Raw genomic sequence first — 20800 nt, forward strand, 5'->3', positions numbered from 1 at the left:
GCTTGCTTGCCTCTAGCAAGCAGAGCAGACTCGAGAAATCGCTGCTACCATGAAAACATGCTTCACTCCATTCTTTCCCAAGCTTTCTCAGGCTTTTTGTGGATTCAGTTATCCTCACGTTGGGCAGCCATTTGTTGTAATTGGAGCAGCAGGGCTGCGTCCCCAGCACCCTGGCTGCCTGCTAGCTTATGCCCGAAATAACAACACACAAACTGTATTCATTTAAACGCTGCTTGGCTCATTAACTCTAGCCCTTACAGGCTAATTCTCGCACCTGGACTAGCCCATTTCTAATAATGTATGTAAGCACCCCAAGGTGTGCTTACCAGGAAGATTCTAGCCTATGTCCATCCTGGGTCAGAGCTGGCTGGGAGAGCGGAGCCTGGCGTCTCTGCTCCAGAGATCAGAGCTGTTGAGTCTGAGCTCACTTCCTCTTTCTCCCAGCATCCTATTCTATTTACTCCTCCCACCTATATTTTAACCTATCAGGGCTAAGGAGTTTCTTTATTGCTTAACCAATGAAATCAACAGATTTTTACATGACATTCCCACATCATTGCAGAGAAAACCCTTCCTTACTGGGGGCCTCTTCGTGTCTCGTGTGTGTCTTATAAGCCAGAAGTGACCTTATCCTATTTGACTTTCTCACATCCTTGATGGTCTACACACTCCAAAATCAGTTGTATTGATTAGTTATCTCACTGTAGTGATACAACCTAACAAATGCGACCTTAGGGAGGGAGGGTCAGAGTGCAGGCCATCGTGGTGGGAAGGTGTGCTAGCTCTAGTGTGAGGCGGAGCCGTGAGTGCTGGGACTCAGCTAGCTCACTCCTTTTTATTCAGTCCAAGCATCCAGCCCATGGAAGGGGTGCCACCCACTTCAAGGTGGGGTCTTTTGCTCTCAGTTAAAACTCTCTTATAGCCCCCTCACAGCCATGGCTTTTCTCCTAGGTCATTCTAAGTGCAGTCAGGTTGACAGTCAGGATCAGCTGTTACAGAGACCTAGTTCTTTGGGAGGGTGGAGGCTCAGGACAGGTCCTGAACATCTAGACAGTGTGTTCCACAAGCTCGCTCTGACCTGGCCAAGGCCTGAGTTCAAGGGTCTGGCACACTCAGCCTTGAGAGCACAGACTCAGAAGCCCCAGGTTGGGGGATAGGGGAGCCAGGTGACAAAGATGCACTGGGAATATCTGCGTCTGCCTAGGGGGCATTGAGCTCTTTGAGGGAAAATAGCCACAAACTCAGTCCCTGGGGTATCATAGTCACAGTCAAGGTGTCCTGGACCAGACCCACCTCGGGCTCTGCTTCCATGAGGCTTTGTTCCAGAATCCTGGATTCTTTCAGATGCCCTCCTCCTTGCCCTTGGCAGATTTCAGGGTAGCAAAACTTAACAATTTATGCTCACTGTTAGTCTTTTGAATTCTAATAACCCTAGCAGGGTTCTATAATGCTGAAGTATTGACCTTTGACCCTGAGGTGTTAGTAAACTTCTGCCTACCCTCCTATGATTGCCCTTCCCTTACCGACCCCAAGGGTATCCCTGTGCTGTGTCTTGCTGGCTGCTGGCTCACCATCTCTACTTGCTCCTACTTTTTCCTATCTGGATGGTTGGTGAACAAGTCACAGTGCGAGCACAGAGCTGCAGTGCTGCTGGTTCTTATCCCATGCTCCAGGACAGATGTACATGTGTGTGTGTGTGTGTGCGTGTGGCTTTCACAGTAGCACCCACGTGGATATGCTCTTTTCCGTTCCCGCCAGAAATGCATAAGAGTCGACTCTAGGACTGTCGGTCTTAAATGACATGTGACATGGCCCACAAATTTTAAATGTAAGACTTGAATCATCTTGACAAATTAAGAAACAAAACCCTCAACCCAGAACAAAATGTACTAGCAGAACATTGTAGGCCACCTTTCTGGGGCCACTGTGTCTCAAATCCATTCCCCCAGGTATCCCACACTATTACCAAAATTAGGTTTGCTTTTTTAAAACTGCGCGCGAGCAGGATGAAAATATACCTGTCTGGGACTGGGGAGATAGTTCAGTGCCTATCGTGCCTGCTGTGCAAGTCTGAGAACCAGAGATTGGATCCCCAAGCCCATATAAAACCTGCATAGATGTAGTGTCTACGTGTGGTGACCACACTTGGGAGGCAGAGACAAGAAAACCGTGGTTCAAGGTAGCTAAATAGATTAGCCACAATTAGTAGCTCTAGGTTTAGTGGGAGACCCTGCCTCAGTCAGTTAAAAGTGGAGCACAATCAAGAAGACATGGCATCAACTTAGGGCCTCCGGGCATGAGCACATACATGTGTACATCCGCATGTATGTGCCATGCTCCCAATAATTGCATATATTTACACAATGTACCTTTGTGTTGCCTTTTGCTTTGTACCGGGTTTGTAAAGCCTCACGTTCGTTTTGTTCTTTCCATCTAGTTGCAGTCTTCCATCTTCTATCTTTATCTTTTCTCTTACTGGTTGTCTGCTGCTGCCTGAAGTTTTTGAAAATGCTAAATAAGGCTGCCAGATGGACTGTGGGTGTATGAGGAAGCCAAAGCAGGCTTAGGTCTGGAGTTTCAGCTTGAAAAGCCTCTCTGAATTTGTAGAAATGCCTCTTGGCACATAGATAGCAGAATTCCCTGTGTTCCAACCTGGTGTAAGGTAGCTTGAAACCAGCTTTCAAGTTGTGCACGTCTTGCTGTTGTAGCAGGTCCTGGGAGTTCCCGTGAGATGGTGCAGTGCACCTGACTCAGGCCTGGGCCAACCTCTTCTCTTGACACTAGCAGCTACACTTCGTAGGTTCTTAAAGTGGGGTGTACTCAGCTGCTGTGAGCTTGGTGGTAGTGTGCCGGTTAGCATGTGCTCAGCTGGTGTGAGCTCGGTGGTAGTGTGCCGGTTAACATGCTTTTGACCCAAGGAACAGAACACCCATTTCCCCCCCCCCATAGCTGATTACACAGTGGAGTTGTATTTTATTGAATAGCTGCTATGGCAGTAAGTGGCTCCCAAGTGACAGGAGCAAGGTGCTTACCTCGGTCTTTCCCTCACACGAGAGATGCTGTAGTCCTGGCCATTACGCGGAGTTCAACACAGGAAGAAAGAGGAAGGGCAGTGAAAGTCATTCCTACAGGTTTCCTCTTATGGCTGCTTGCCCAGACCTGTGTGACAGGTCATTTGGACGTAAGGGGAGCCTGTAAAGCAACTGGGGTAAGGTGGTGGAATAAAAGGGTTGGTTGGGGCAGGGTGGCAAGATCAGATACAAGCAGTTGTCACACAAGCCTGACAACCTGAGTCCAATCCCCAATTGTCCAGGTGGGAGGAGAAAACTGATTCCTGAAGGTTGTCCTCTGACCTCCACATACACATGTAACACATGTATGTCACTCATACATGAAACACACAATCATAATGAATAAGGAGATCTGGCCAGATGGCTCATCAGGTAAACACACCACCATACCTGAAGACCTGAGTTCCATCCTTAGGACCCCATGGTGGGAGGAGAGACCCAACTCATTGCGGGCTGTCCTCTGGTTGTGATCAGTACATGGGCTCACACACATAAATAATTTAAATTTTTATTAAGTTAAAAATATTTCTTTTTTAAAAGGTGGGAAGCTGGAGAGAAGACTCAGCTGTTCTTCCAGAGGACTAGGTTTAATTCCCAGCACCACCTGGTGGATCATTACCTTGTGTAACTCCAGTCCCAGGGGATCTGATGCCCTCTTCTGGCCTCTGCATGTAGTATACAGACAGACATGCAGGCAAACACTCACATAAAATAGAAAGAAACAGTTGTCAAGGGGGTTGGTGGTTGGGAATTTGCTTGTCCCATGGCAGCTTCTCTCCCACAGTGGGTCCTGTGAGACAGGAAAGACGTGGTTTCCCCAAAGTTTACAAATCTGATGGTTTTTAAAAACTTCTATATAACACTTGATGAACATAGCATCTCTTTCTTGAGTGAATGAGACACGTATGACATTTTGGAAGTCAGGCTGTGCAGTCTCCATGGTCTGGGATTTTCCTGTGTCCAGACCTGCCGGATTACTGGGCAAAGCATGTTGCCAACTTTGAGAGGATCGTGAGTGGATGTCCTGACCCGTGTGTTCCGTCTCACTTGTTCCTCAGGGCATTCAGTTCCTCATTGAGAACGACCTGCTGCAGAGCTCCCCAGAGGATGTCGCCCAGTTTCTTTACAAAGGCGAGGGCCTGAACAAGACCGTCATTGGAGACTACCTGGGTGAGAGGTAAGCCGAGGATCCTCTTGCAGCTCTGGAGGACAGATGGCAGGACAGTGATGACCCAGTGTTGTTGGGATCCTCCTGAGGACAGGCCGCTGGGATCTCATCATACCAGAGGTGAAGTGGACCAGAGACCTAAATAGAAGAATTAAAGCATCACATACTTAAGAGAAAGCGTAGGAGTGAACTGAACCTTAATGGTCCAGAATTACACAGGTATTTCTTAGATAAAGCAGCAGAAAAGACACACAACAAAGGAAGGTGACTGAGGGTCAGGGAGGATCTGTGTCCCATTGGAGTCCTTCTCTCAGTCATCAGTGTCATTCCCCCCCTGGCCTGGAAAGCCCCGCCTTCTGCAGGTTGGTCCAGAAACAGCCTAGACTTCTCGGGATTTTCCCTGTCACTTGAGGTGACTTTCCCCACCTCAGCTAAAGGTCCATCTGCTGGTGGTTTTGCTTTGCTTGGCCGTCAGGGGTCCATCCTCCGCAGGGGCATGTGGATTAGAACTATTAGGCAGAAGGAACAGAGATACAGAGACACAGAATAGAGTCAGGAGGGCAGTTCAGTGAGTACTGAATTTGCCTGCATTTGGCCCACCCTTTAGGCCAAGCATCTTGTAGGTAGCCACTCCCTGGGTCAAATCTGTCATATCATTGAAGGAGCAGGAATAGGCCTGAACTCTTTGGCTCCCCGTCAAGGTGAAACGGACCCACTTCTGTGGGCTCCCACACTTGGCTTTGTTGGGTTTTGAGATCAGGTCTTGCTGTGTAGCCTAGGCTGGCCTCACTTAACAGCGATCTTCTCCCTTCTGCCTCTAAGGGCTGGGATTACAAGAGTGAACCACCATTCCCTGAAGGGCGGCCATCTACTTTGCTTAGCTGAGGTGAGGCAGGAGACCAAGGCAGCAAGTGCCAAGAAGGGAGTGCTGTTTAAAGCCCAACATAGCCCAGTCAGGACAGTTCTACTCCTAACTTTTTATTATAAATACTTGTTCAACAGTGAAGCATTCCCCGGCTCATTCCAGGAGTTTAGTACTTCCTGATACTAAAACCAGATCTCGACCAACCAATAAAGCCACAAACAAGCATCTCTTATGACTATAGAAATGATTTTTTAAAAATAAGTTTCAAATCAGACAGCAGTGTGTGAAGATTATGTACCAAACAGAGTCGCATGTGCCCTGCAGTCTCTAATGACCATTTATTTTTGTTCAGTGTCTCATTTATTTGTTGACTACTGGCATTTCTATCCCAGGCTAGTTAGTTTATAAGTCAGTTAAAGAGCTTTAGGGATGCTTACTGGTAGAATGCTTGCTTATTATGCTCAAGGTTCTGACAGTAAACCTAGCCAGAACACATGCTGAACTATTAGTGGGAACAGGCAAACTCAGTAAGGTCACAGGAGTCGGGCTCAGTATACCAAGGCCAGCTGTTCCATGCAGTTGTGTCTCTGAGCAGACTGAAAGTAGTTCTAACTTTAGCAGCATTGGGAAGAACTAGGAGTGAGTTTAACAGAAGATGTGCAGATGAAACCAGTGAAAAGATCCAAGCAGATGGCAATCTATCCCATGCTGACAGATTGGGAAGTAGTCTTGCTATGGTCAGTATGCTCCATCTTGATGGGTAGATCTAATACATCAGCAGAATCCCATTTGACTTCTTTGCAAAAGTCAGCAAACTAATAATGTGGAAGGTTCTTCTTCAGAAAATCTATGATTATAAAATAAAATTATACCGATCAAAACATGCAATACTGGCATAAAAGGCAGACATAGACAATCATGAAGACTGGATAGAAAGGTGGCTCAGCAGGTTGGAGTATTTCAATGTGCTGCTGAGGTCATTCTCAGCACCTACATCTGGTGGCTCACAGCTGCCTGTTATCCCAGCTCCAAGGAGTCTGTTGTCCTCTTCCAACTGTTTGTGTGCCTGAATTCACATGTACACCCCCTGCCATATATGTGTGTGTGTGTACATATATGTGTGTGTGTATATATACACACATAAATAAACATAAATATAAAAATGGTCTAGAAGATAGAATGGAATTGAGAATCCAGAAATAAACACCTATATTTACTATCAAATGATTTTTAACATGTAATGCAAGACACTTGAGTGGGGAAGGAATTACCCCAACATTGATGACAGATGACGTCTGTGAGAGAAAATATTGGGCTCCTCACTATACACAGAGGTTAATATGGGTCCAAGACACAAATGTCAATCCATTAAATGCTTAGAACCATGCAAATCATCATGATCCTGTTATTGCAAGGGTTTCTTAGATCTAGTGCCCAAAGGCAAAACAATTGAAGAAGTGAGGTCAACTGAACACCACAAAAATTTAAACATTTTGCACATTTATTTGTATGTGTGAACATGTGTGGATGCTAACATGCTAACCTGTGAGAGTTGGTTCTCTGTTCCTACCACATGGGTTCTTGTAGTACCCACACGGCTAGCTTTATACCCGGAATAATTACACGGAAACTGTATTTATTTAAACACTGCTTGGCCCATTAGTTCCAGCCTCTTATTGGCTAGCTCTTACATAGTGATCTAACCCATTTCTAATAATCTGTGTAGCCCACGAGGTGGCTTACCAGGGAAGATCTTAACCTGCGTCTGTCTGGAGTGGGAGAATCATGGCGACTCGCTGACTCAGCTTTCTTTCTCCCAGCATTCTGTTCTGTTTACTCCACCCACCTAAGGGTTGACCTATCAAATGGGCCTAGGCAGTTTCTTTATTAATTAACCAATGAAAGCAACAGATTAGAAAGAAATCACTCCCACATCAGGTTCTAGAATCAAGCTCAGGATTACATCAAGGTTTACATCAAGTGTCTTTACTTGCTGAGTCAACTCAGCAGCCCCAAATTATTATTTTTTTCTTCAGACTATACTCTAAAGAAGGAGTGGGGGAGTTAAAGAAAAAAGCTGGGGAGTGATGGCTCAGGCCTTTGATCCCAGCACTTGGGAGGCAGAGGCAGGTGGATCTCTGTGAGTTAAAGGACAGCCAGGGCTACACAGAGAAACCCTGCCTTGAAAACTAAAAACTGAAAGCTAAAATAAAATAAAATAAAGAGAATAAGCCCCTCTCCTTGGAGAGGAGCATTTGAAATCCTACTTGACATCTGATAAGAACACAGCTAGCAAATACAAAGAAGTCTTGCAGATTGAACAGTGCCAATCCCAAACTCTGAATGCTGAAGAGATGGGAATCTGTCTTTAACACTGCCTCTGGGCTTCACCACTCCCTGAGGTTCTGGCAGCCGATATGGTCACAGGCCTTGGCCCCTTAGCTGTGGCCTTAACCTGGATGCCAAAGCTGCTCCCTCTCCACTGAGTGGCAGAAGAGTGTGCATTGTGGACACACTCCTGGCCCAAGTGTGCCTAATGCTGAGAGTTTACCAGCTTAGTGGATCATAGGACCAGAGCAGTGTTGCACGATCAGGACAGGCCTTGCATTGCCTCCTGGGAAGGTTTCTTCATGCTCCCTTCTGGGGCCATAGGCTAAGAAGCCATCAAGGGCCTTGGAGACAACAGTACCTCATCTTCCCAGTGCTGACCCTAAGCTCCCTCCTTTTAACTTGAGACTTCCGCACGAGGGATGGCCCTGGGGGCAGACAGCACTAAGCTCTGGCCACTCTGTACAGCATGCTGGGTGCTTGTGTGGAGCAGATGTGGTCTTCAGGCTAGACCTGGTCTATTCCCCAGGTGTGGTGGGTGCCAGTCCTCTGGTAGGGCAGCTGGACCCTGGCATTGTGCTCTAGGGATGTCCTCAGAGCACATGGTGAGCAGGCCTGTTGCATGATTTAAGCTAACGTCCAGTGAAACACACTGATGCATCGTTTTTCTTTTTATTGCTATTTAAATAAAAAGTTACTCTTTATTGTATTTTCATGTTTTACATTTAAAAACCAATATGATAGGGCTTATGATTCATGCCAGTAACCCCAGCAGTCATGAGGCTGAAGCAGGAGCGTTTTAATGAGTTCCCTATGCTATAGTCCCTGGGTTTAGTAGTGAGTTCCGTTCCAATCTAGGCTACAGAATGAGACCTGATCCCACCAGCCTCCAAACACAAAGCAAAACAAAAATCCCTAATATGATGTATTATGTCCCCCTACCCCATCCCGCCCAGATTTCCTTGGTCTCCTACACTCTATGACTTAGGACCTGAGAACGTTGCTTCTTTTCTCACACTCAAAACCCCATTGGGAAGCAGAGACCAGAGCAAAACCTTGCTAAGGGGCCATTTTGAAGGTTCCAGAATATGTATAGGTCCCAGGCCTCATTCGTGTGGAGTGCTTTAGAGCTCACCTGAAGATGAGTTGAGGGTTTGTGGTGGGTTCCTTCCCAGCTCCTGCCCATTAGGAAGTTCTCCTCAGAGAGCCACGCAGGTGTCCTTTGCATTAAGTCTGAAAACTACTGGCCCTGGGCGCATGCCTGTAATCCTAGCACTTAGGAGGTGGAGGCAGGAGGATCCTGAGTTCCAGGTTTTTTGCAACTTTGTGAGACTCTGCCTCAAAGAACAAAACAAATAAAAATTCTAAAACAAATTTACAGTGAAGAGCATGGCTGCTTGTAGTGAACTACCGTCGCCTGCAAAGGCCTGCCATTTATATATGTCTTCTCTCCAGGGCAGCTCAGATGCTTTCTCTTCTTTCCTAGGGATGATTTTAATATCAAAGTTCTTCAGGCTTTTGTTGAGCTTCATGAGTTTGCTGATCTCAACCTTGTCCAGGCCTTAAGGTGAGTGGTTGCCTTACGGCATGTATAGACAGATGGGAAGGCTGGGGTAGCAGTAGTCACTCAGAGTGACTCTGAGGACCCCCCCACCCAGTCCCCAGTAGCTGTAGTATCGACAGATCAGCCTCTGTGTTCTCTCTTGGGTGACACTCGGCAGCCCTGGGTGGAAACCAGACTTGTTTGGGGATGGACTGCATGCTTGCCTTGCTGTGGCCACTGTTTCTGCACCTTCTTGGGTTTTTTGCTGTCCTTCATCTGGGGTCCCTGCATTTGCTGTTCCCTTACTTGTTCCTGGGGGAAGGGACTTAAGGAAGGTTCTGTCTTGGCTCATGGTTTGGGTTTGAAGGTGCAGTCTGTCATGGTGAGGAAGGTGTTGCGGCTGTCTAAGGTGTAAGTGTAGATGATAAAAGATGTTGACAGGTTTGTAGAAAAGAAGGTGAGGCGATGATAGGTAGGTAGGTAGATAGATAGATGATAGATGATTGATAGACGATAAATAGATGATAGATAGAATGATAGATAGATAGGTAGATGATAGATAGATGATAGATAGATAGATAGATAGATAGATAGATAGATAGATAGATAGATAGAGTGAGTGAGTGAGTGAGTGAGTGAGTGAGTGAGTGAGCTCTCCATAGAGCTTTATGAGGAGAGTTCCAGGCTTGTAAGTAGAAGCAGCACCATGTATAGCACGTAGGGGCCTAAAAGGAAAGAGACAGATCCTTCCATCCTAAGAAGGGGAGGAGTTTCTTGCTCTTACAGGTTTTGTGGAGATGGGAGGTAGGAGAGAAAGTTGTGGTCCATGGGATGATGCCACCCACATTCAGGATGGGTCTTCCTCATTTAACCCTTTCTGGAAATAATGTCAGAGGTAGACCCACAGGTTTATTTCCATGGTGACTCTATATCAGGTCAAGTTGACAGTGGAAGTTAACCATCCCAGCTTGTATGTGTGCATGCTTCCTGTGCTATGCTTTTGACAGCCTCAGTGTCTCCCTGTCCTGTTGTCACTAGGGTTAGCCTCAGGCCCCAGGCATATGGGTGTGCCAAGGAGGATGTAGATGGAACCACCAGATGTCCTTCTGTGGTCTCTGTCTGGTCTGAGGAAAGCCACTGCCACTATAGACGGTACTGTGAGTGGAGGGGATGGCCTCAGTTCAGTGCTGTGAGTGGAGGGGATGGCCTCAGTTCAGTGCTGTGAGTGGAGGGGATGGCCTCAGTTCAGTGCTGTGAGTGGAGGGGATAGCCTCAGTTCAGTGCTGTGAGTGGAGGGGATAGCCTCAGTTCAGTGCTTTTCTGGATTCCCACTCATGCTGGGTTGGCAGTCTTGAGCAAATGGCATCTTGTCTTCTGTGATGGCATGACATTTGGACTGGGTCTTCACCCTGGGGTGTAGGCAGAAGTAACAAGACTGACCTTGTGGATTCACCCAGCCTGGTGTCACCCAAAGCTCAGCATACATAGCTGGCCTTGTCTGGTCGTGTCTTCATACTTTCTCCTCCTGCCTCTGGAGGTGTTTACACAACCTTCCTTCAGCTGCAGACTGGAATGTTGGCAGCCTTTGGTTGTGGCCCTTGGGACCCTGCTAAGCCCTCAGCCTGGGCTGAAAAGCTTGTGTCAGAAAAGCCCTACAGGAGTCTCACAGACCTGTTTAGCTGATTTTAGGTTCACTTTTGGAGAACTGTATGGGCAGAGAAAGGCTCAGAGCTAATGAACCTGAGGGCTAGTCCATGGCATAGCCATCACCACTGTGGTTCTACTCTTCTCACTCTGTCTGCCTTAGAGTCAGAGGGCAGAGCCTAGCTGACCTCTCCACTAGACCAATGAGAGTGAGTAGCTGCTGCCTAACTTGGGTTTGCTCCAGTGGATTCTGTCTTGGTTGTGCCTGACCTGTAGCATTATCTCCTCTCTGTCCTTGGGCCTAATCAGGGATGCAAGTGGGATATTCTCAGAATGGTGCAGAGTCTGCTGTGGGTGCGGGGAAGATGACGGGCATTGCTGATGCCTGTTCCGGTGCTTCTTGATAGAAGCTTGTTGCTGTAGGAATAAAGTGTGAGGCTGGGTAAGAGGTCCTCAGACTCGTGGGCAGGATGGTCATGGTGGGGTCAGAACTGAGGAACTTGCTCTGATGGGGCAAGGACAGCATGTCTGTGGTCCTTTGCTGACCATGTGGGGCAGAGTCAGAAAGTGGCTCTGGAGGCTGTCTTGAAAGTGGGAATAGGGCATCTGTGTGGTGATGCTATTGAGCGAGTGCCTGATTGTGGCAGGAATCCCCTGGGAGTGGGGGCAGTGGTAAGGAGGAGGGAGTGGTGGACAGGCCTAGAGGAAACAGTCCTTCTTAAAGGACTTGCATAGGCGTGGGAGCCCAGAGAAAGAGCAGGTCCTCCCTTGTATAACTGTGCTAGCCATGTCTTAACGTGGCCTCTAGGTCTGACATACTCAGCCATTGCTGTAAGGCTGGTTATGAGCCTCACAGGCCAGGGTGGCTCTGGAAAGCAGGATAGCCATAACCTTTCTGTTGGTACTTAAGGCACACAGGTGGAGAATGCTGGTTGGGTGCCTTGTAGCCTGAGAAAGCGAAGCGAGAAGGAGTTGAAGATGCAGGGCAAGAGCTACGGTGTCACATAGGGCAACCAGGGGAGACCTTAGTGGGAGAGGAGCTTCTGAGGACAGGAGCATCTATGTGCTTGGGCCTGCTCCTTTGAGGCAGGGGTGACACAGCAGCAGGCTGTGGCTGTGGCCTGGCAGGTGTGGGTGGGTGCTGATTGCTGACTGATGACTCTGACCCTGTCCCCACCTTGCTTTGGTGAGGAGTCCTAAGAGGAGAGGATCCATTATCCTGCCAATACTGTAGCAGCCACAGGCGTAGTGGACCCTGGGGATCACCTGGAATGTCCATGTAGGAGGTGGTGCCATGGGGGCAGGGCAGAGCATGTTGGGATCCTGTTGAGGTTTGAGGCATCTGCAGCAGATCTTGAAGAAGAGTTTGTAGTTACACAAAAGGAGCAGCCAGCAGTCTTCAGTTGTTGAATACGAGGAAACCAGCTGACCTCATGGTAGTTCTGGGCACTCAGACTGAGCAGGCCGTGCTCTTGCCAGGTGATCAGGAACTGCTTGGGGGTCTGGCCAGATCTGTCCTCCCAAGGTCACTCGGTGAAGTGTCCTGTCTTTACAGGCAGTTTCTATGGAGCTTCAGACTTCCTGGAGAGGCGCAGAAGATTGACCGCATGATGGAGGCCTTCGCATCACGATACTGCCTGTGCAACCCTGGGGTCTTCCAGTCCACAGGTCAGCAGCCTGCACATCCCTGCGTCGAGATGCCCCCACCCATAGCTCCCATTAACCCCCCACTGCCTCTGTAGAGAAGCACCCCTCAGTGGGCACGCCGTTCTGCCAGGGAAGCAGCATTGGCAGCACTTCCTAGGGCGCCACTCTCCCTGTAGAAATGCAAGCTGAGTTTCAAGCCTCCCCACCTCGTGTCTTGTTGCAGACACATGCTATGTGCTGTCCTTCGCCATCATCATGCTCAACACCAGCCTGCACAACCACAACGTGCGAGACAAGCCTACTGCCGAGCGCTTCATCACCATGAACCGCGGCATCAACGAGGGTGGGGACCTTCCTGAGGAGCTGCTGAGGGTGAGTCTGCAGGCGGCTTCCCGGTTGTGTGTCTGCCCCGGTTTCATTTCTGTCGCTATGATAAAATACTCTGAAAAATGCAACTGCAGTGGGGAAGAGCTTATTTACCTTACAAAGTCTAGACCACAGGTCCTTCATGTGGGGAAGTCAAGGCAGGAACTGGGAGCGCCCGGTCACATCCAGTCAGGAGGCACGAGAGGATGAATACATGCCTGCTTGGCAGTGCACAGCTCACTCTGTTTTTATGTCTCCAGACCCAGGGATCGACCACCCCCTATTGGGCTAGGCTTCCTTCCTCACAGGTCAGCCTGATCTAGACAGTCCCTCACTGAGATTTCCTTCTCAGGTGGTTCTAGACTGTGCCGTGCTGACAATTAAGACTAACCATCGTCGTCTCCTGCCCTGTCATGTGGGATTTTCCTACTCGTGTGTGTAGGGGGGGGGGCAGGGTTGAGGTCAGTGTTGGGTTTCTCCATCAATCATTTCTCTGCCTTATTTTTTACTTTTTACTATTTTTATTGTGTGTACGTGCATGATGTATGTGGGGTGGTGGCATGTGGTGGTCAGAGAACAATTTTGTAGAGTTGCTTCTCTCCTTTCACATGTGCGTGAGCTCTGCTGATGGAACTTAAGTTGCCAGGCTTGTGTGCCCAAGTGCCTTGGCCTGCTGAGCCATCTCATCTCCAGATGGTGGTTTTTGTTTTTTGGTGACGGGGGTTTCTCACTGGCCAATAAGTACCAAGGACCTCCTGTCTCTGTCGTCTCAGAGAAGATAATAAGCACAAACTACCAAAGCTCAGTTCTTATGTTTAGATAGGAACTGCACATCCAAAACTGGGTCTCCGTGCCTGCAGGCACGCATTTCATCAACTGAGCCGTCTCCCAACCGCTGACGTTACTATTAAATTCTCTTAATCCAATGAAAATCAGTAATGCTAGCTTGGTGATTTCAAAGGCACTTTCCAAGTGTCTTCGTAAGCGCCTGGTCTCTCAGGCTGTGTGGGACTCTGTGCGGGAGAGAGGAAGGATGTTGCTTCTCGGTACAGCCCCTGATTGGCTCTTCTCCTCCTTACAGAACTTATATGAAAGTATCAAGAATGAGCCATTTAAGATCCCAGAAGATGACGGGAATGATTTGACACACACGTTCTTCAACCCAGATCGAGAAGGCTGGCTGCTGAAGCTGGGTGAGCCTGGCAGGGTAGGACCTGCACCCGCACCCCTCGGCCCACAGCAGCAGCTCCCGGGGACTTCTTGCCCTGCTCCTTCCTTGGAGCCACAGCCCCCAACTACAAGGCAGAAAGCTTAAAAAGAAAAATGCAGTCAAGCCAGAGACCACTCTGGGCAGCCGCTCACCTTAACACTGGTGGCTGTGTCACTGAGTCGTGACCTTCCAGAGCGGGCCATGGTTGCAGCACCCTCTGCACGACCCATCCCAGAAAGCTACTGAGTTAGTATCCACGTGAATCCAGGTAGTTCTCTGCCTGAGAAGCAAGTGCCTTTATCTCCACAAGCTGTGTGCTCTCGTGCTTTGGCGTGGCTGTGATCCTGACGAGTGGTTTAAATGTACCTTCTTGTTGTTTCCTTCTGCCTGTGGCTCCCACCTTTCTGTTCTGTGATGGGCTGTCCCTGCTTGTCCTGCGCTAGGAGGTAGGTACCCAGTGGCTTCCTCCCCTCCCCAGCGGCTCATTTTCTCCCCCACGTTGGTCTGTGTGAAGCTCCACTCTGTGGTTGCCATTCATCTGATCCATTTGGCTTTGGACTTGGCTGGGGCAGCACTGTGCAGGTGTAGTGTGTGTGAGACCCATCCATCATGGGCAGGGCCCAGAGCTCCTGGGACCAGAAGCGTGCGCATGGGGAAACTATGGGAACATGCTTGCCCCCATCTTCAGGGCCCTGCAGCAGGGAGGAAGCTGGTAACCAGCCTGTCTTACAGTGCTACCCTACTCCCACTAACCAACAGGGTGGCACCTGTACAAAGGCTTCCTTATTGGAGACTTAATTGATTCCTGCACTTGGGACAATTGAAATTTTTAGCTTCTTTTGACTCTGAGGGGTTGAAAGAACCGTAGACTGACAGAAAGCCTGTGACGTGTGATGGCGCCCTGTCCAGGTAATATTATTGCTGTGTAATAAGAAAGACCTGTGGGATAGAGTTCTGATGATGGACCAAAGGAGGCTGGGCTGTGACTCAGAGACATGTGCCAGGTCCAGCTGATGGGGCTCCCCGAGGGTCTGCTGTTTCCCAACTTTGGCCTTGGCTATTGCTCTTAATTTTGCTCTCACCATGTCAGAGTTTAGAAATAAATGTCCCAGTGTTGGCCTTAAAATCAAGTGCAGTAACCTTGAGTGTGGACCCTCGAGTGACTTGGCCACACACACTGTGCCTGTGGATAGAGAAAAGAGGAAGCGTGCATCCCAGCCACCAGCAGTTTCCTGAGGGATGATGGCACCACAGCTTCCTGGCGATTGGTGTGGCTTCTGCCACTAGGAAGAGCCCAGTCCCTGGATGACAATGAACGAGTGAAACCAGCTCATGTTGCCCAGCCCATTTTCTGGTTGGACACTTAAGCAGGCCATGAAATAAGTGCAGAGCACTTAGCTATGCTGTTGGTCTGTGCCTTGACCCAGCATAGCCAGATGCCGGGACCTGAGGCCCACCTTTGCAGGCGGCGCTGGCACTGTGGGCTCCCGTACACCAGCAGGCACTGGTTCACCCTGCTCTAGAGGTAATCTGAGGCCAAAACCATGATTACATGAGGCACTACCCGTAGATGTCACCCTAGCAAACTGGTGGGCAGAATTGGCTTTCACTGGCCTTTTCCAAGTGCCTGGTACCCATGGGCACTTGTGCCCACTGGCTTCCTTCAGTTGTGTGGAGGAGCCCAAACCTAACATTTGCCACAGCCAACTGGTACTTCTCCAGAAGTGTCAAGAGGGGGGAAGGCATGCTGGACGCATTCTGCAGTCTTGGTGGGGCTGTGCACACTGTTGGAGTTTGAACTGTTCATGTCAGAAGCAGGCTGTGGTTAGGATTGAATTGTCATGGAAGAAAACGTTGATGTGGGCATGCTCGTGTCAGTGTGTTCATGTGTGTACAGCCGTGTGTGTCCGCCTCCACATGCTTGAGGACAGCAAGAAAGGGAAACTCTAAAAACATGAAAGCGTTTGGGAGCACGGATCTGTGCACAGGGCTGGATATAAGATTGTGGCACAATCTGCTGTGGCTTCAAGTTTGGGGCATTGCCCCTACTTGGCCCGCATCTGGACTGAATGGGATCCCTGCTGGGCAGTCTAGAGCCAGGCTCCCCTAATCATCCTGACCATGGAAGCAGTGGGGATGTCCAGGGGCCCTCCAGCCTCACAAATGCCCATTCTGGGCAGCTGTGACCCCATGCTTGGCTGACCTTTCCCAGGGGGCTTGAGGCTGAGCAGAGCACCGAAGGGCTTGACAGCCACAATGGCAGCACAGAGGAGGAGCAGGCGCTTGGCAGGGGTGCTTCCACAGAGAGACCTGGAGCAGCTCTGCCAAAGGGGAACCTATGCTGGGGAGGGAGAGAAGGGTGCTAGGAAGCACGGTGTAGCTGGGATGTCCACCTGGACCTCTCTGAGGGAAGGAGAGGAAACACACTAGCGGCAGCTGCCTGAGTTGCAAGCTTGCTCTCATCCGATTCTGGCACTGCCTTGGCCTGGAAGAGTGAGTGCCTCAGAGAAGCGAGTGTGGCTAGATTTTGGCATGCCTTTCTCTGTTCCTCTTCGCTGAATGAAGGTTTTTGGGAGAAGAAAGGCTAAACTGAGTTTCTTCTGGGGTTCTGCATAGGCTGGGGCTTCCCATAAATCCCTAGTTTCCTGTGTGTTATGGCATGAGACAGCCCCTGATTGAGGAAGGTGTAATTTGGGGAACAGGGGTCCAGTGCAACCATCAGGAAAGATGGTGTGAGAAAGAGGTGTGACTCCAGGCAGGAGAAGCCAAAAGGAAGGCTCTTCTGGCCAAGGGTGTGTGGTGTGGAGAGGGGGTTGGGCTGGCCCAGCATCCCACTGTGCTTTGGTGATTCCTCCCTACCTTGCAGACTCCAGGCACTCTGTCAGGGTAAAGCAATCTTCCCTATTCCTTCCTGTATTGGGGTCTCTGTAACTAACTGCCTGGGAAATTTCTTCCTCACTGTCGGCGCCTTCTGTGCCCCCACAGCTTGTCTGCACTTCCCAGCACCTTGCATTGGTCTGCAGATCCTCCCCACCTCCTGGCATGTTTAGAGAAAGCCAAGCAGTTCCTCTGCATTGCCACTGTTAGCTTTGGGAGGCCATGGGGCAGGAGGAGGGCATCTCCCCTGAAGCCCCTGGGAGCACTGAATTTGTTACCACAAGCAACTTTTCCTCTTTTTTTTTTTTTCAAACTTTTTGTCAAAAGCAAAAGTTGTCAGTAGAAATAATTTTGACTGACAGCAACAAATAGGATAGAGGGTTCCTTTCCATAGTAAAGAGCTTGTACAGATACCCGCGTGCATGTGTGTGTGTGTGTGTGTGTGTGTGTGTGTGTGTACACATGTGCTCTAGATCTTGTTAAAAGATTAATTCAATCTAATAATTCCCTGGGCCAAGGGTAATTGACTTTGATGGATCCCAGGGCTGCTCAAAGTCCCAGTAATGCGATAACTGCCCTGACGTAACAGGATTAAGCCTGGACAGACCTGGGTGAGCCGGCACTGACTTCATCGCGTTCATTTCATGGGGGAAATTACACCCATCCATTACAACTAACTTTTCCAGGAGGCAAATTTGAAAGCCGTGTATGACCTAGGGTGACCCTTGGGTGGCCATGGAGAGAGGGCACCTGTGTGGGCCCTGGGTGGGAGGGTGCATGGGGGTCCCAGCCCTGCACCCAGCCATCCTGGATGGTCAGGCCTCACAGCTTGCCCACTTTCTAACTGGGGTCAATATGGGATGGTTTGAAGAGAAAGCAAGCCCAGTCTTGAGCTTGGCTCCTTTGACAGGGCAGTGATGTGGTTGGGGATTCTGGGCCCCTCTCTGGGCCCTTGGGCTCTGGCTACCTGAACACCTGCTTCATGGGGCTCTCCTCCTCCTAGGGGGCCGTGTGAAGACCTGGAAACGGCGCTGGTTCATCCTCACAGATAACTGCCTCTACTACTTTGAGTACACTACGGTGAGTGTGACTGCTCATCCTCTCTCTCCAAAGGCCTGGACCAGTCTGTCAGGCCTTGCCTCACACACCTCTCTTCTAGGACAAGGAGCCCAGGGGGATCATCCCGCTGGAGAACCTCAGCATCAGGGAGGTGGAGGACCCTCGAAAACCGGTACGAGATTTCCCTGTGCCTGTCTTTCCTCTCTAGAGCTTTGCAGCCTCCCCTCCCTCCCTGCCCCTGTGATGGGTCTCTTCTCTCTACCAGAACTGCTTTGAGCTGTACAACCCCAGTCATAAAGGGCAGGTCATCAAAGCGTGCAAGACAGAGGCAGATGGCCGTGTGGTGGAGGGGAACCATGTTGTGTACCGGATCTCTGCCCCCAGCCCTGAAGAGAAGGAGGAGTGGATGAAGTCCATCAAGTGAGTAGAACAGCCAGGCCCATGGGGAGCAGGGGTGTGAGCACACATGTGCATGTTAGATCCCTGTACTGTCAGAAAGGCTGCTCCAGACCTGGACCTGCTGCTTGTTTGTGCTGTGGGGTGTGGGGGACTGGGCATCTAAACCTACAGTCACAACCCACTTATCTTCCTTTCTCCCCAGAGCAAGCATCAGTAGGGACCCATTCTATGACATGTTGGCCACGAGGAAAAGGAGGATTGCCAATAAGAAATAGGTGACGCCAAGACCCAGACTCCACAGCGGACGCACCGACTACTCACAAGCAGCAGGACGAGGGGGCAGTATGGTGCCCATGGGTCCTCCAGAGCAGCTAGCCAAGGCCCAAGCCCCCAGAGCCTTGTCCTCTGGGATGTTGGTCAGCTGTGAGTGTTTCCTTCCTGCCACTGCCCTGGCGTTGACCTTTGGGGACCCTTGTCCACACAGCACCTGGTGACCCAGCCTCAGGACCTGCACAGCCCACACGGGACTCCTTTTCTGGAGCCAGAGCCTCAGCCCACACCACGCCACACCAACTCTTTTGGGCAGCACTAGCTGTTCTAGAAGTCACTGTTTTATATCAAAATGAAAAAGGAAAACCTACCACTTTTTTTATTCAGAATTTTTTTCAGATATATAGGATTATAGCTTTTATATGCCTTTTATATTCTGAAAATTATAATGAAAGATGCTTAATTTCTAACAGTAGTATTTTTAGAATGGCAGCTATAAACTTAACTCCTGGACACAAGTATGTACTGTGCACTGAACACAGTCTATATATGCAGCCTCCAACCATTTGAGTGGGAGCAGCTGGGGGCCTGATGTGTCAGGTGGGGCACAGGCAGCCAATCTGGGTGACAAGGCCCTGGGGTAACCATGAGGACCAGAATGCTTGGGAGACTCCAGGTGTGGCTAACTGTCACTTCCCTTCACGTGCTTCTCTAAGACAAATCACTAAAATAGGGTTATGGCTCAGGATGTTTATCCTGTCGGTGTTGAGGCTTGGCAGATAAGAGTCCTTTCCCTCGAGACAGGCTGTTTACGTGTCTGACCATCACACATGACAGTTCTATGTGCTCCATCTGCACATGGCCCATGTTGGCTTCGGTACTTTTGTTGCTTGCTGTTTCAAACTTTTGGTTAAGTGCTCACTGACACAGTAACTAGATCCACTATTTTGATGTAGTGTCTAGGCATAAGCAGCCAGAAGTAGCCCACATAGCCTCTGGTAGTGCCAGGTCTCCAACATTTGGCATCCCTTTTAAGGAGGGAAAAGCTGAAAATGGCACTTAGAAGCCAATGGCACACAGAACCCTGTATATACCAGGGTGATTTCAGGGCACTGTGTGCTTGGGCTGAGACTGGGTAAAGTGGTCAGACCTATTCTGTTGCACTTCTGGGGAGGCCCATTCATAATTTGGGGGACCCTTTTGAGGCTGCGTGTGGCTTGTTCGGAAAATGGTCTTCCCTGCCAAGCTGCTTCCCTGGAGCTTGCATCCCGACGGTCCTTGAAAACCTTCAACCAAATGCACTCAGACATGACTTTGTGAGCTGTCTTGAGGCTCGTTGCCTCAGAGGTAGCTGTCACATAAGATTTTTTGTGGGGTGGTGGTGGCGAAGGCTGAAATCCCCTCATGTACCAGATTGCTCACCTTTTGGTTTATTCCCAAGCTTCTAGGTTTTTATTAATACCTCAGATTTGAAACCTTTGAGCTGCCTGGCTGGTGTGTATGTAACCTGGCTTCCAGTCTTCCATGATCCCTACTCCTAAGCCTTTACCACCTCAGACCAGAACCTGCTGCTGGTTGGGCACCTGTGTGTATGGATGAGTGGGAACTCACATCCCTTCCATCAAGACTCTGGTGACTCTGCCTTCTCATGTCCAACCCAGGTATGGTCCTGGGGATACAGAGCTCTGGTGGATGTTGAGGATGGTGTCTTTAATGCCATAGTCATCTTTGAGGGGACTTTGCCTGATGGCTGTTGGTGCTAAGAATCCTAAGTTACTGGCTCTCAGAGTATCCACATGGAGTCACCTAGCTCAGGTTATGTTGTGACAGTGTTAACCCCAAGGGCATCTGGCTACTTCCAAGGCTTGCAGAGGCTCAGTTATACTCATGCCCTTTGTCTGCACTCATTGAAGCATTAAGTCCGACTCTGGCCAAAGACCATTTCCTGTCCTGCTGGGCCCTGGTTGTCATTTTCAGGTGTAGGTGGACTGGCCTTGGAGGTGTTGGAACACTTGAGTGACGTGGTCCCAGTCTACCCAGGAGCTGTTGAGAAGGAGCAACCTTCTGTGCTTCATGTCACACTGGTTTCCAGAGCTACAGCTATGCTTTGCTGACAAGTTCAGTATGTTACAGACCAGAAACCACAAATGATTTCTTTCTTTCTATCTTAGAAAACATTTCTATTTACAATAAAGTTACTATGTAAATAATGTACATATCTATTAATTTCTGCAGTGTTTGTTATACAATGTACATACTCCTACAACCTGCATGAAGAAATATCTATTAATGTTGATATCAGAATTTCTGGCTATTTTATTGCAAAGCAAATAGCTAGTAAATTGGAGGGCTT

The 20800-nt window shown here is 49.3% G+C and overlaps 1 protein-coding gene across 2 annotated transcripts in view; it reads left to right on the plus strand.

The window, feature by feature from the left end:
* Positions 1-20743, plus strand: part of Cyth3 (cytohesin 3) — a 114352-nt gene extending 93609 nt beyond the window's left edge. For both annotated transcript variants that reach the window (XM_050124376.1, XM_050124377.1), the window contains 9 exons: positions 4130-4248; positions 8919-8999; positions 12175-12287; positions 12490-12638; positions 13714-13825; positions 17723-17799; positions 17879-17950; positions 18044-18198; positions 18380-20743. In XM_050124376.1, coding sequence (XP_049980333.1) covers positions 4130-4248; positions 8919-8999; positions 12175-12287; positions 12490-12638; positions 13714-13825; positions 17723-17799; positions 17879-17950; positions 18044-18198; positions 18380-18452 — 951 coding nt within the window. In that variant the 3' untranslated portion in view covers positions 18453-20743. The remainder of the gene's footprint in view (positions 1-4129; positions 4249-8918; positions 9000-12174; positions 12288-12489; positions 12639-13713; positions 13826-17722; positions 17800-17878; positions 17951-18043; positions 18199-18379) is intronic.
* Positions 20744-20800: the final 57 nt, after the last annotated feature.

The sequence above is a fragment of the Alexandromys fortis genome, unplaced genomic scaffold (genome assembly GCF_014885135.2).
Source record: "Alexandromys fortis isolate MF-2015 unplaced genomic scaffold, M_Fortis_MF-2015_v1.1 scaffold_227, whole genome shotgun sequence".
Classification (NCBI taxonomy): Eukaryota; Metazoa; Chordata; class Mammalia; order Rodentia; family Cricetidae; genus Alexandromys; species Alexandromys fortis.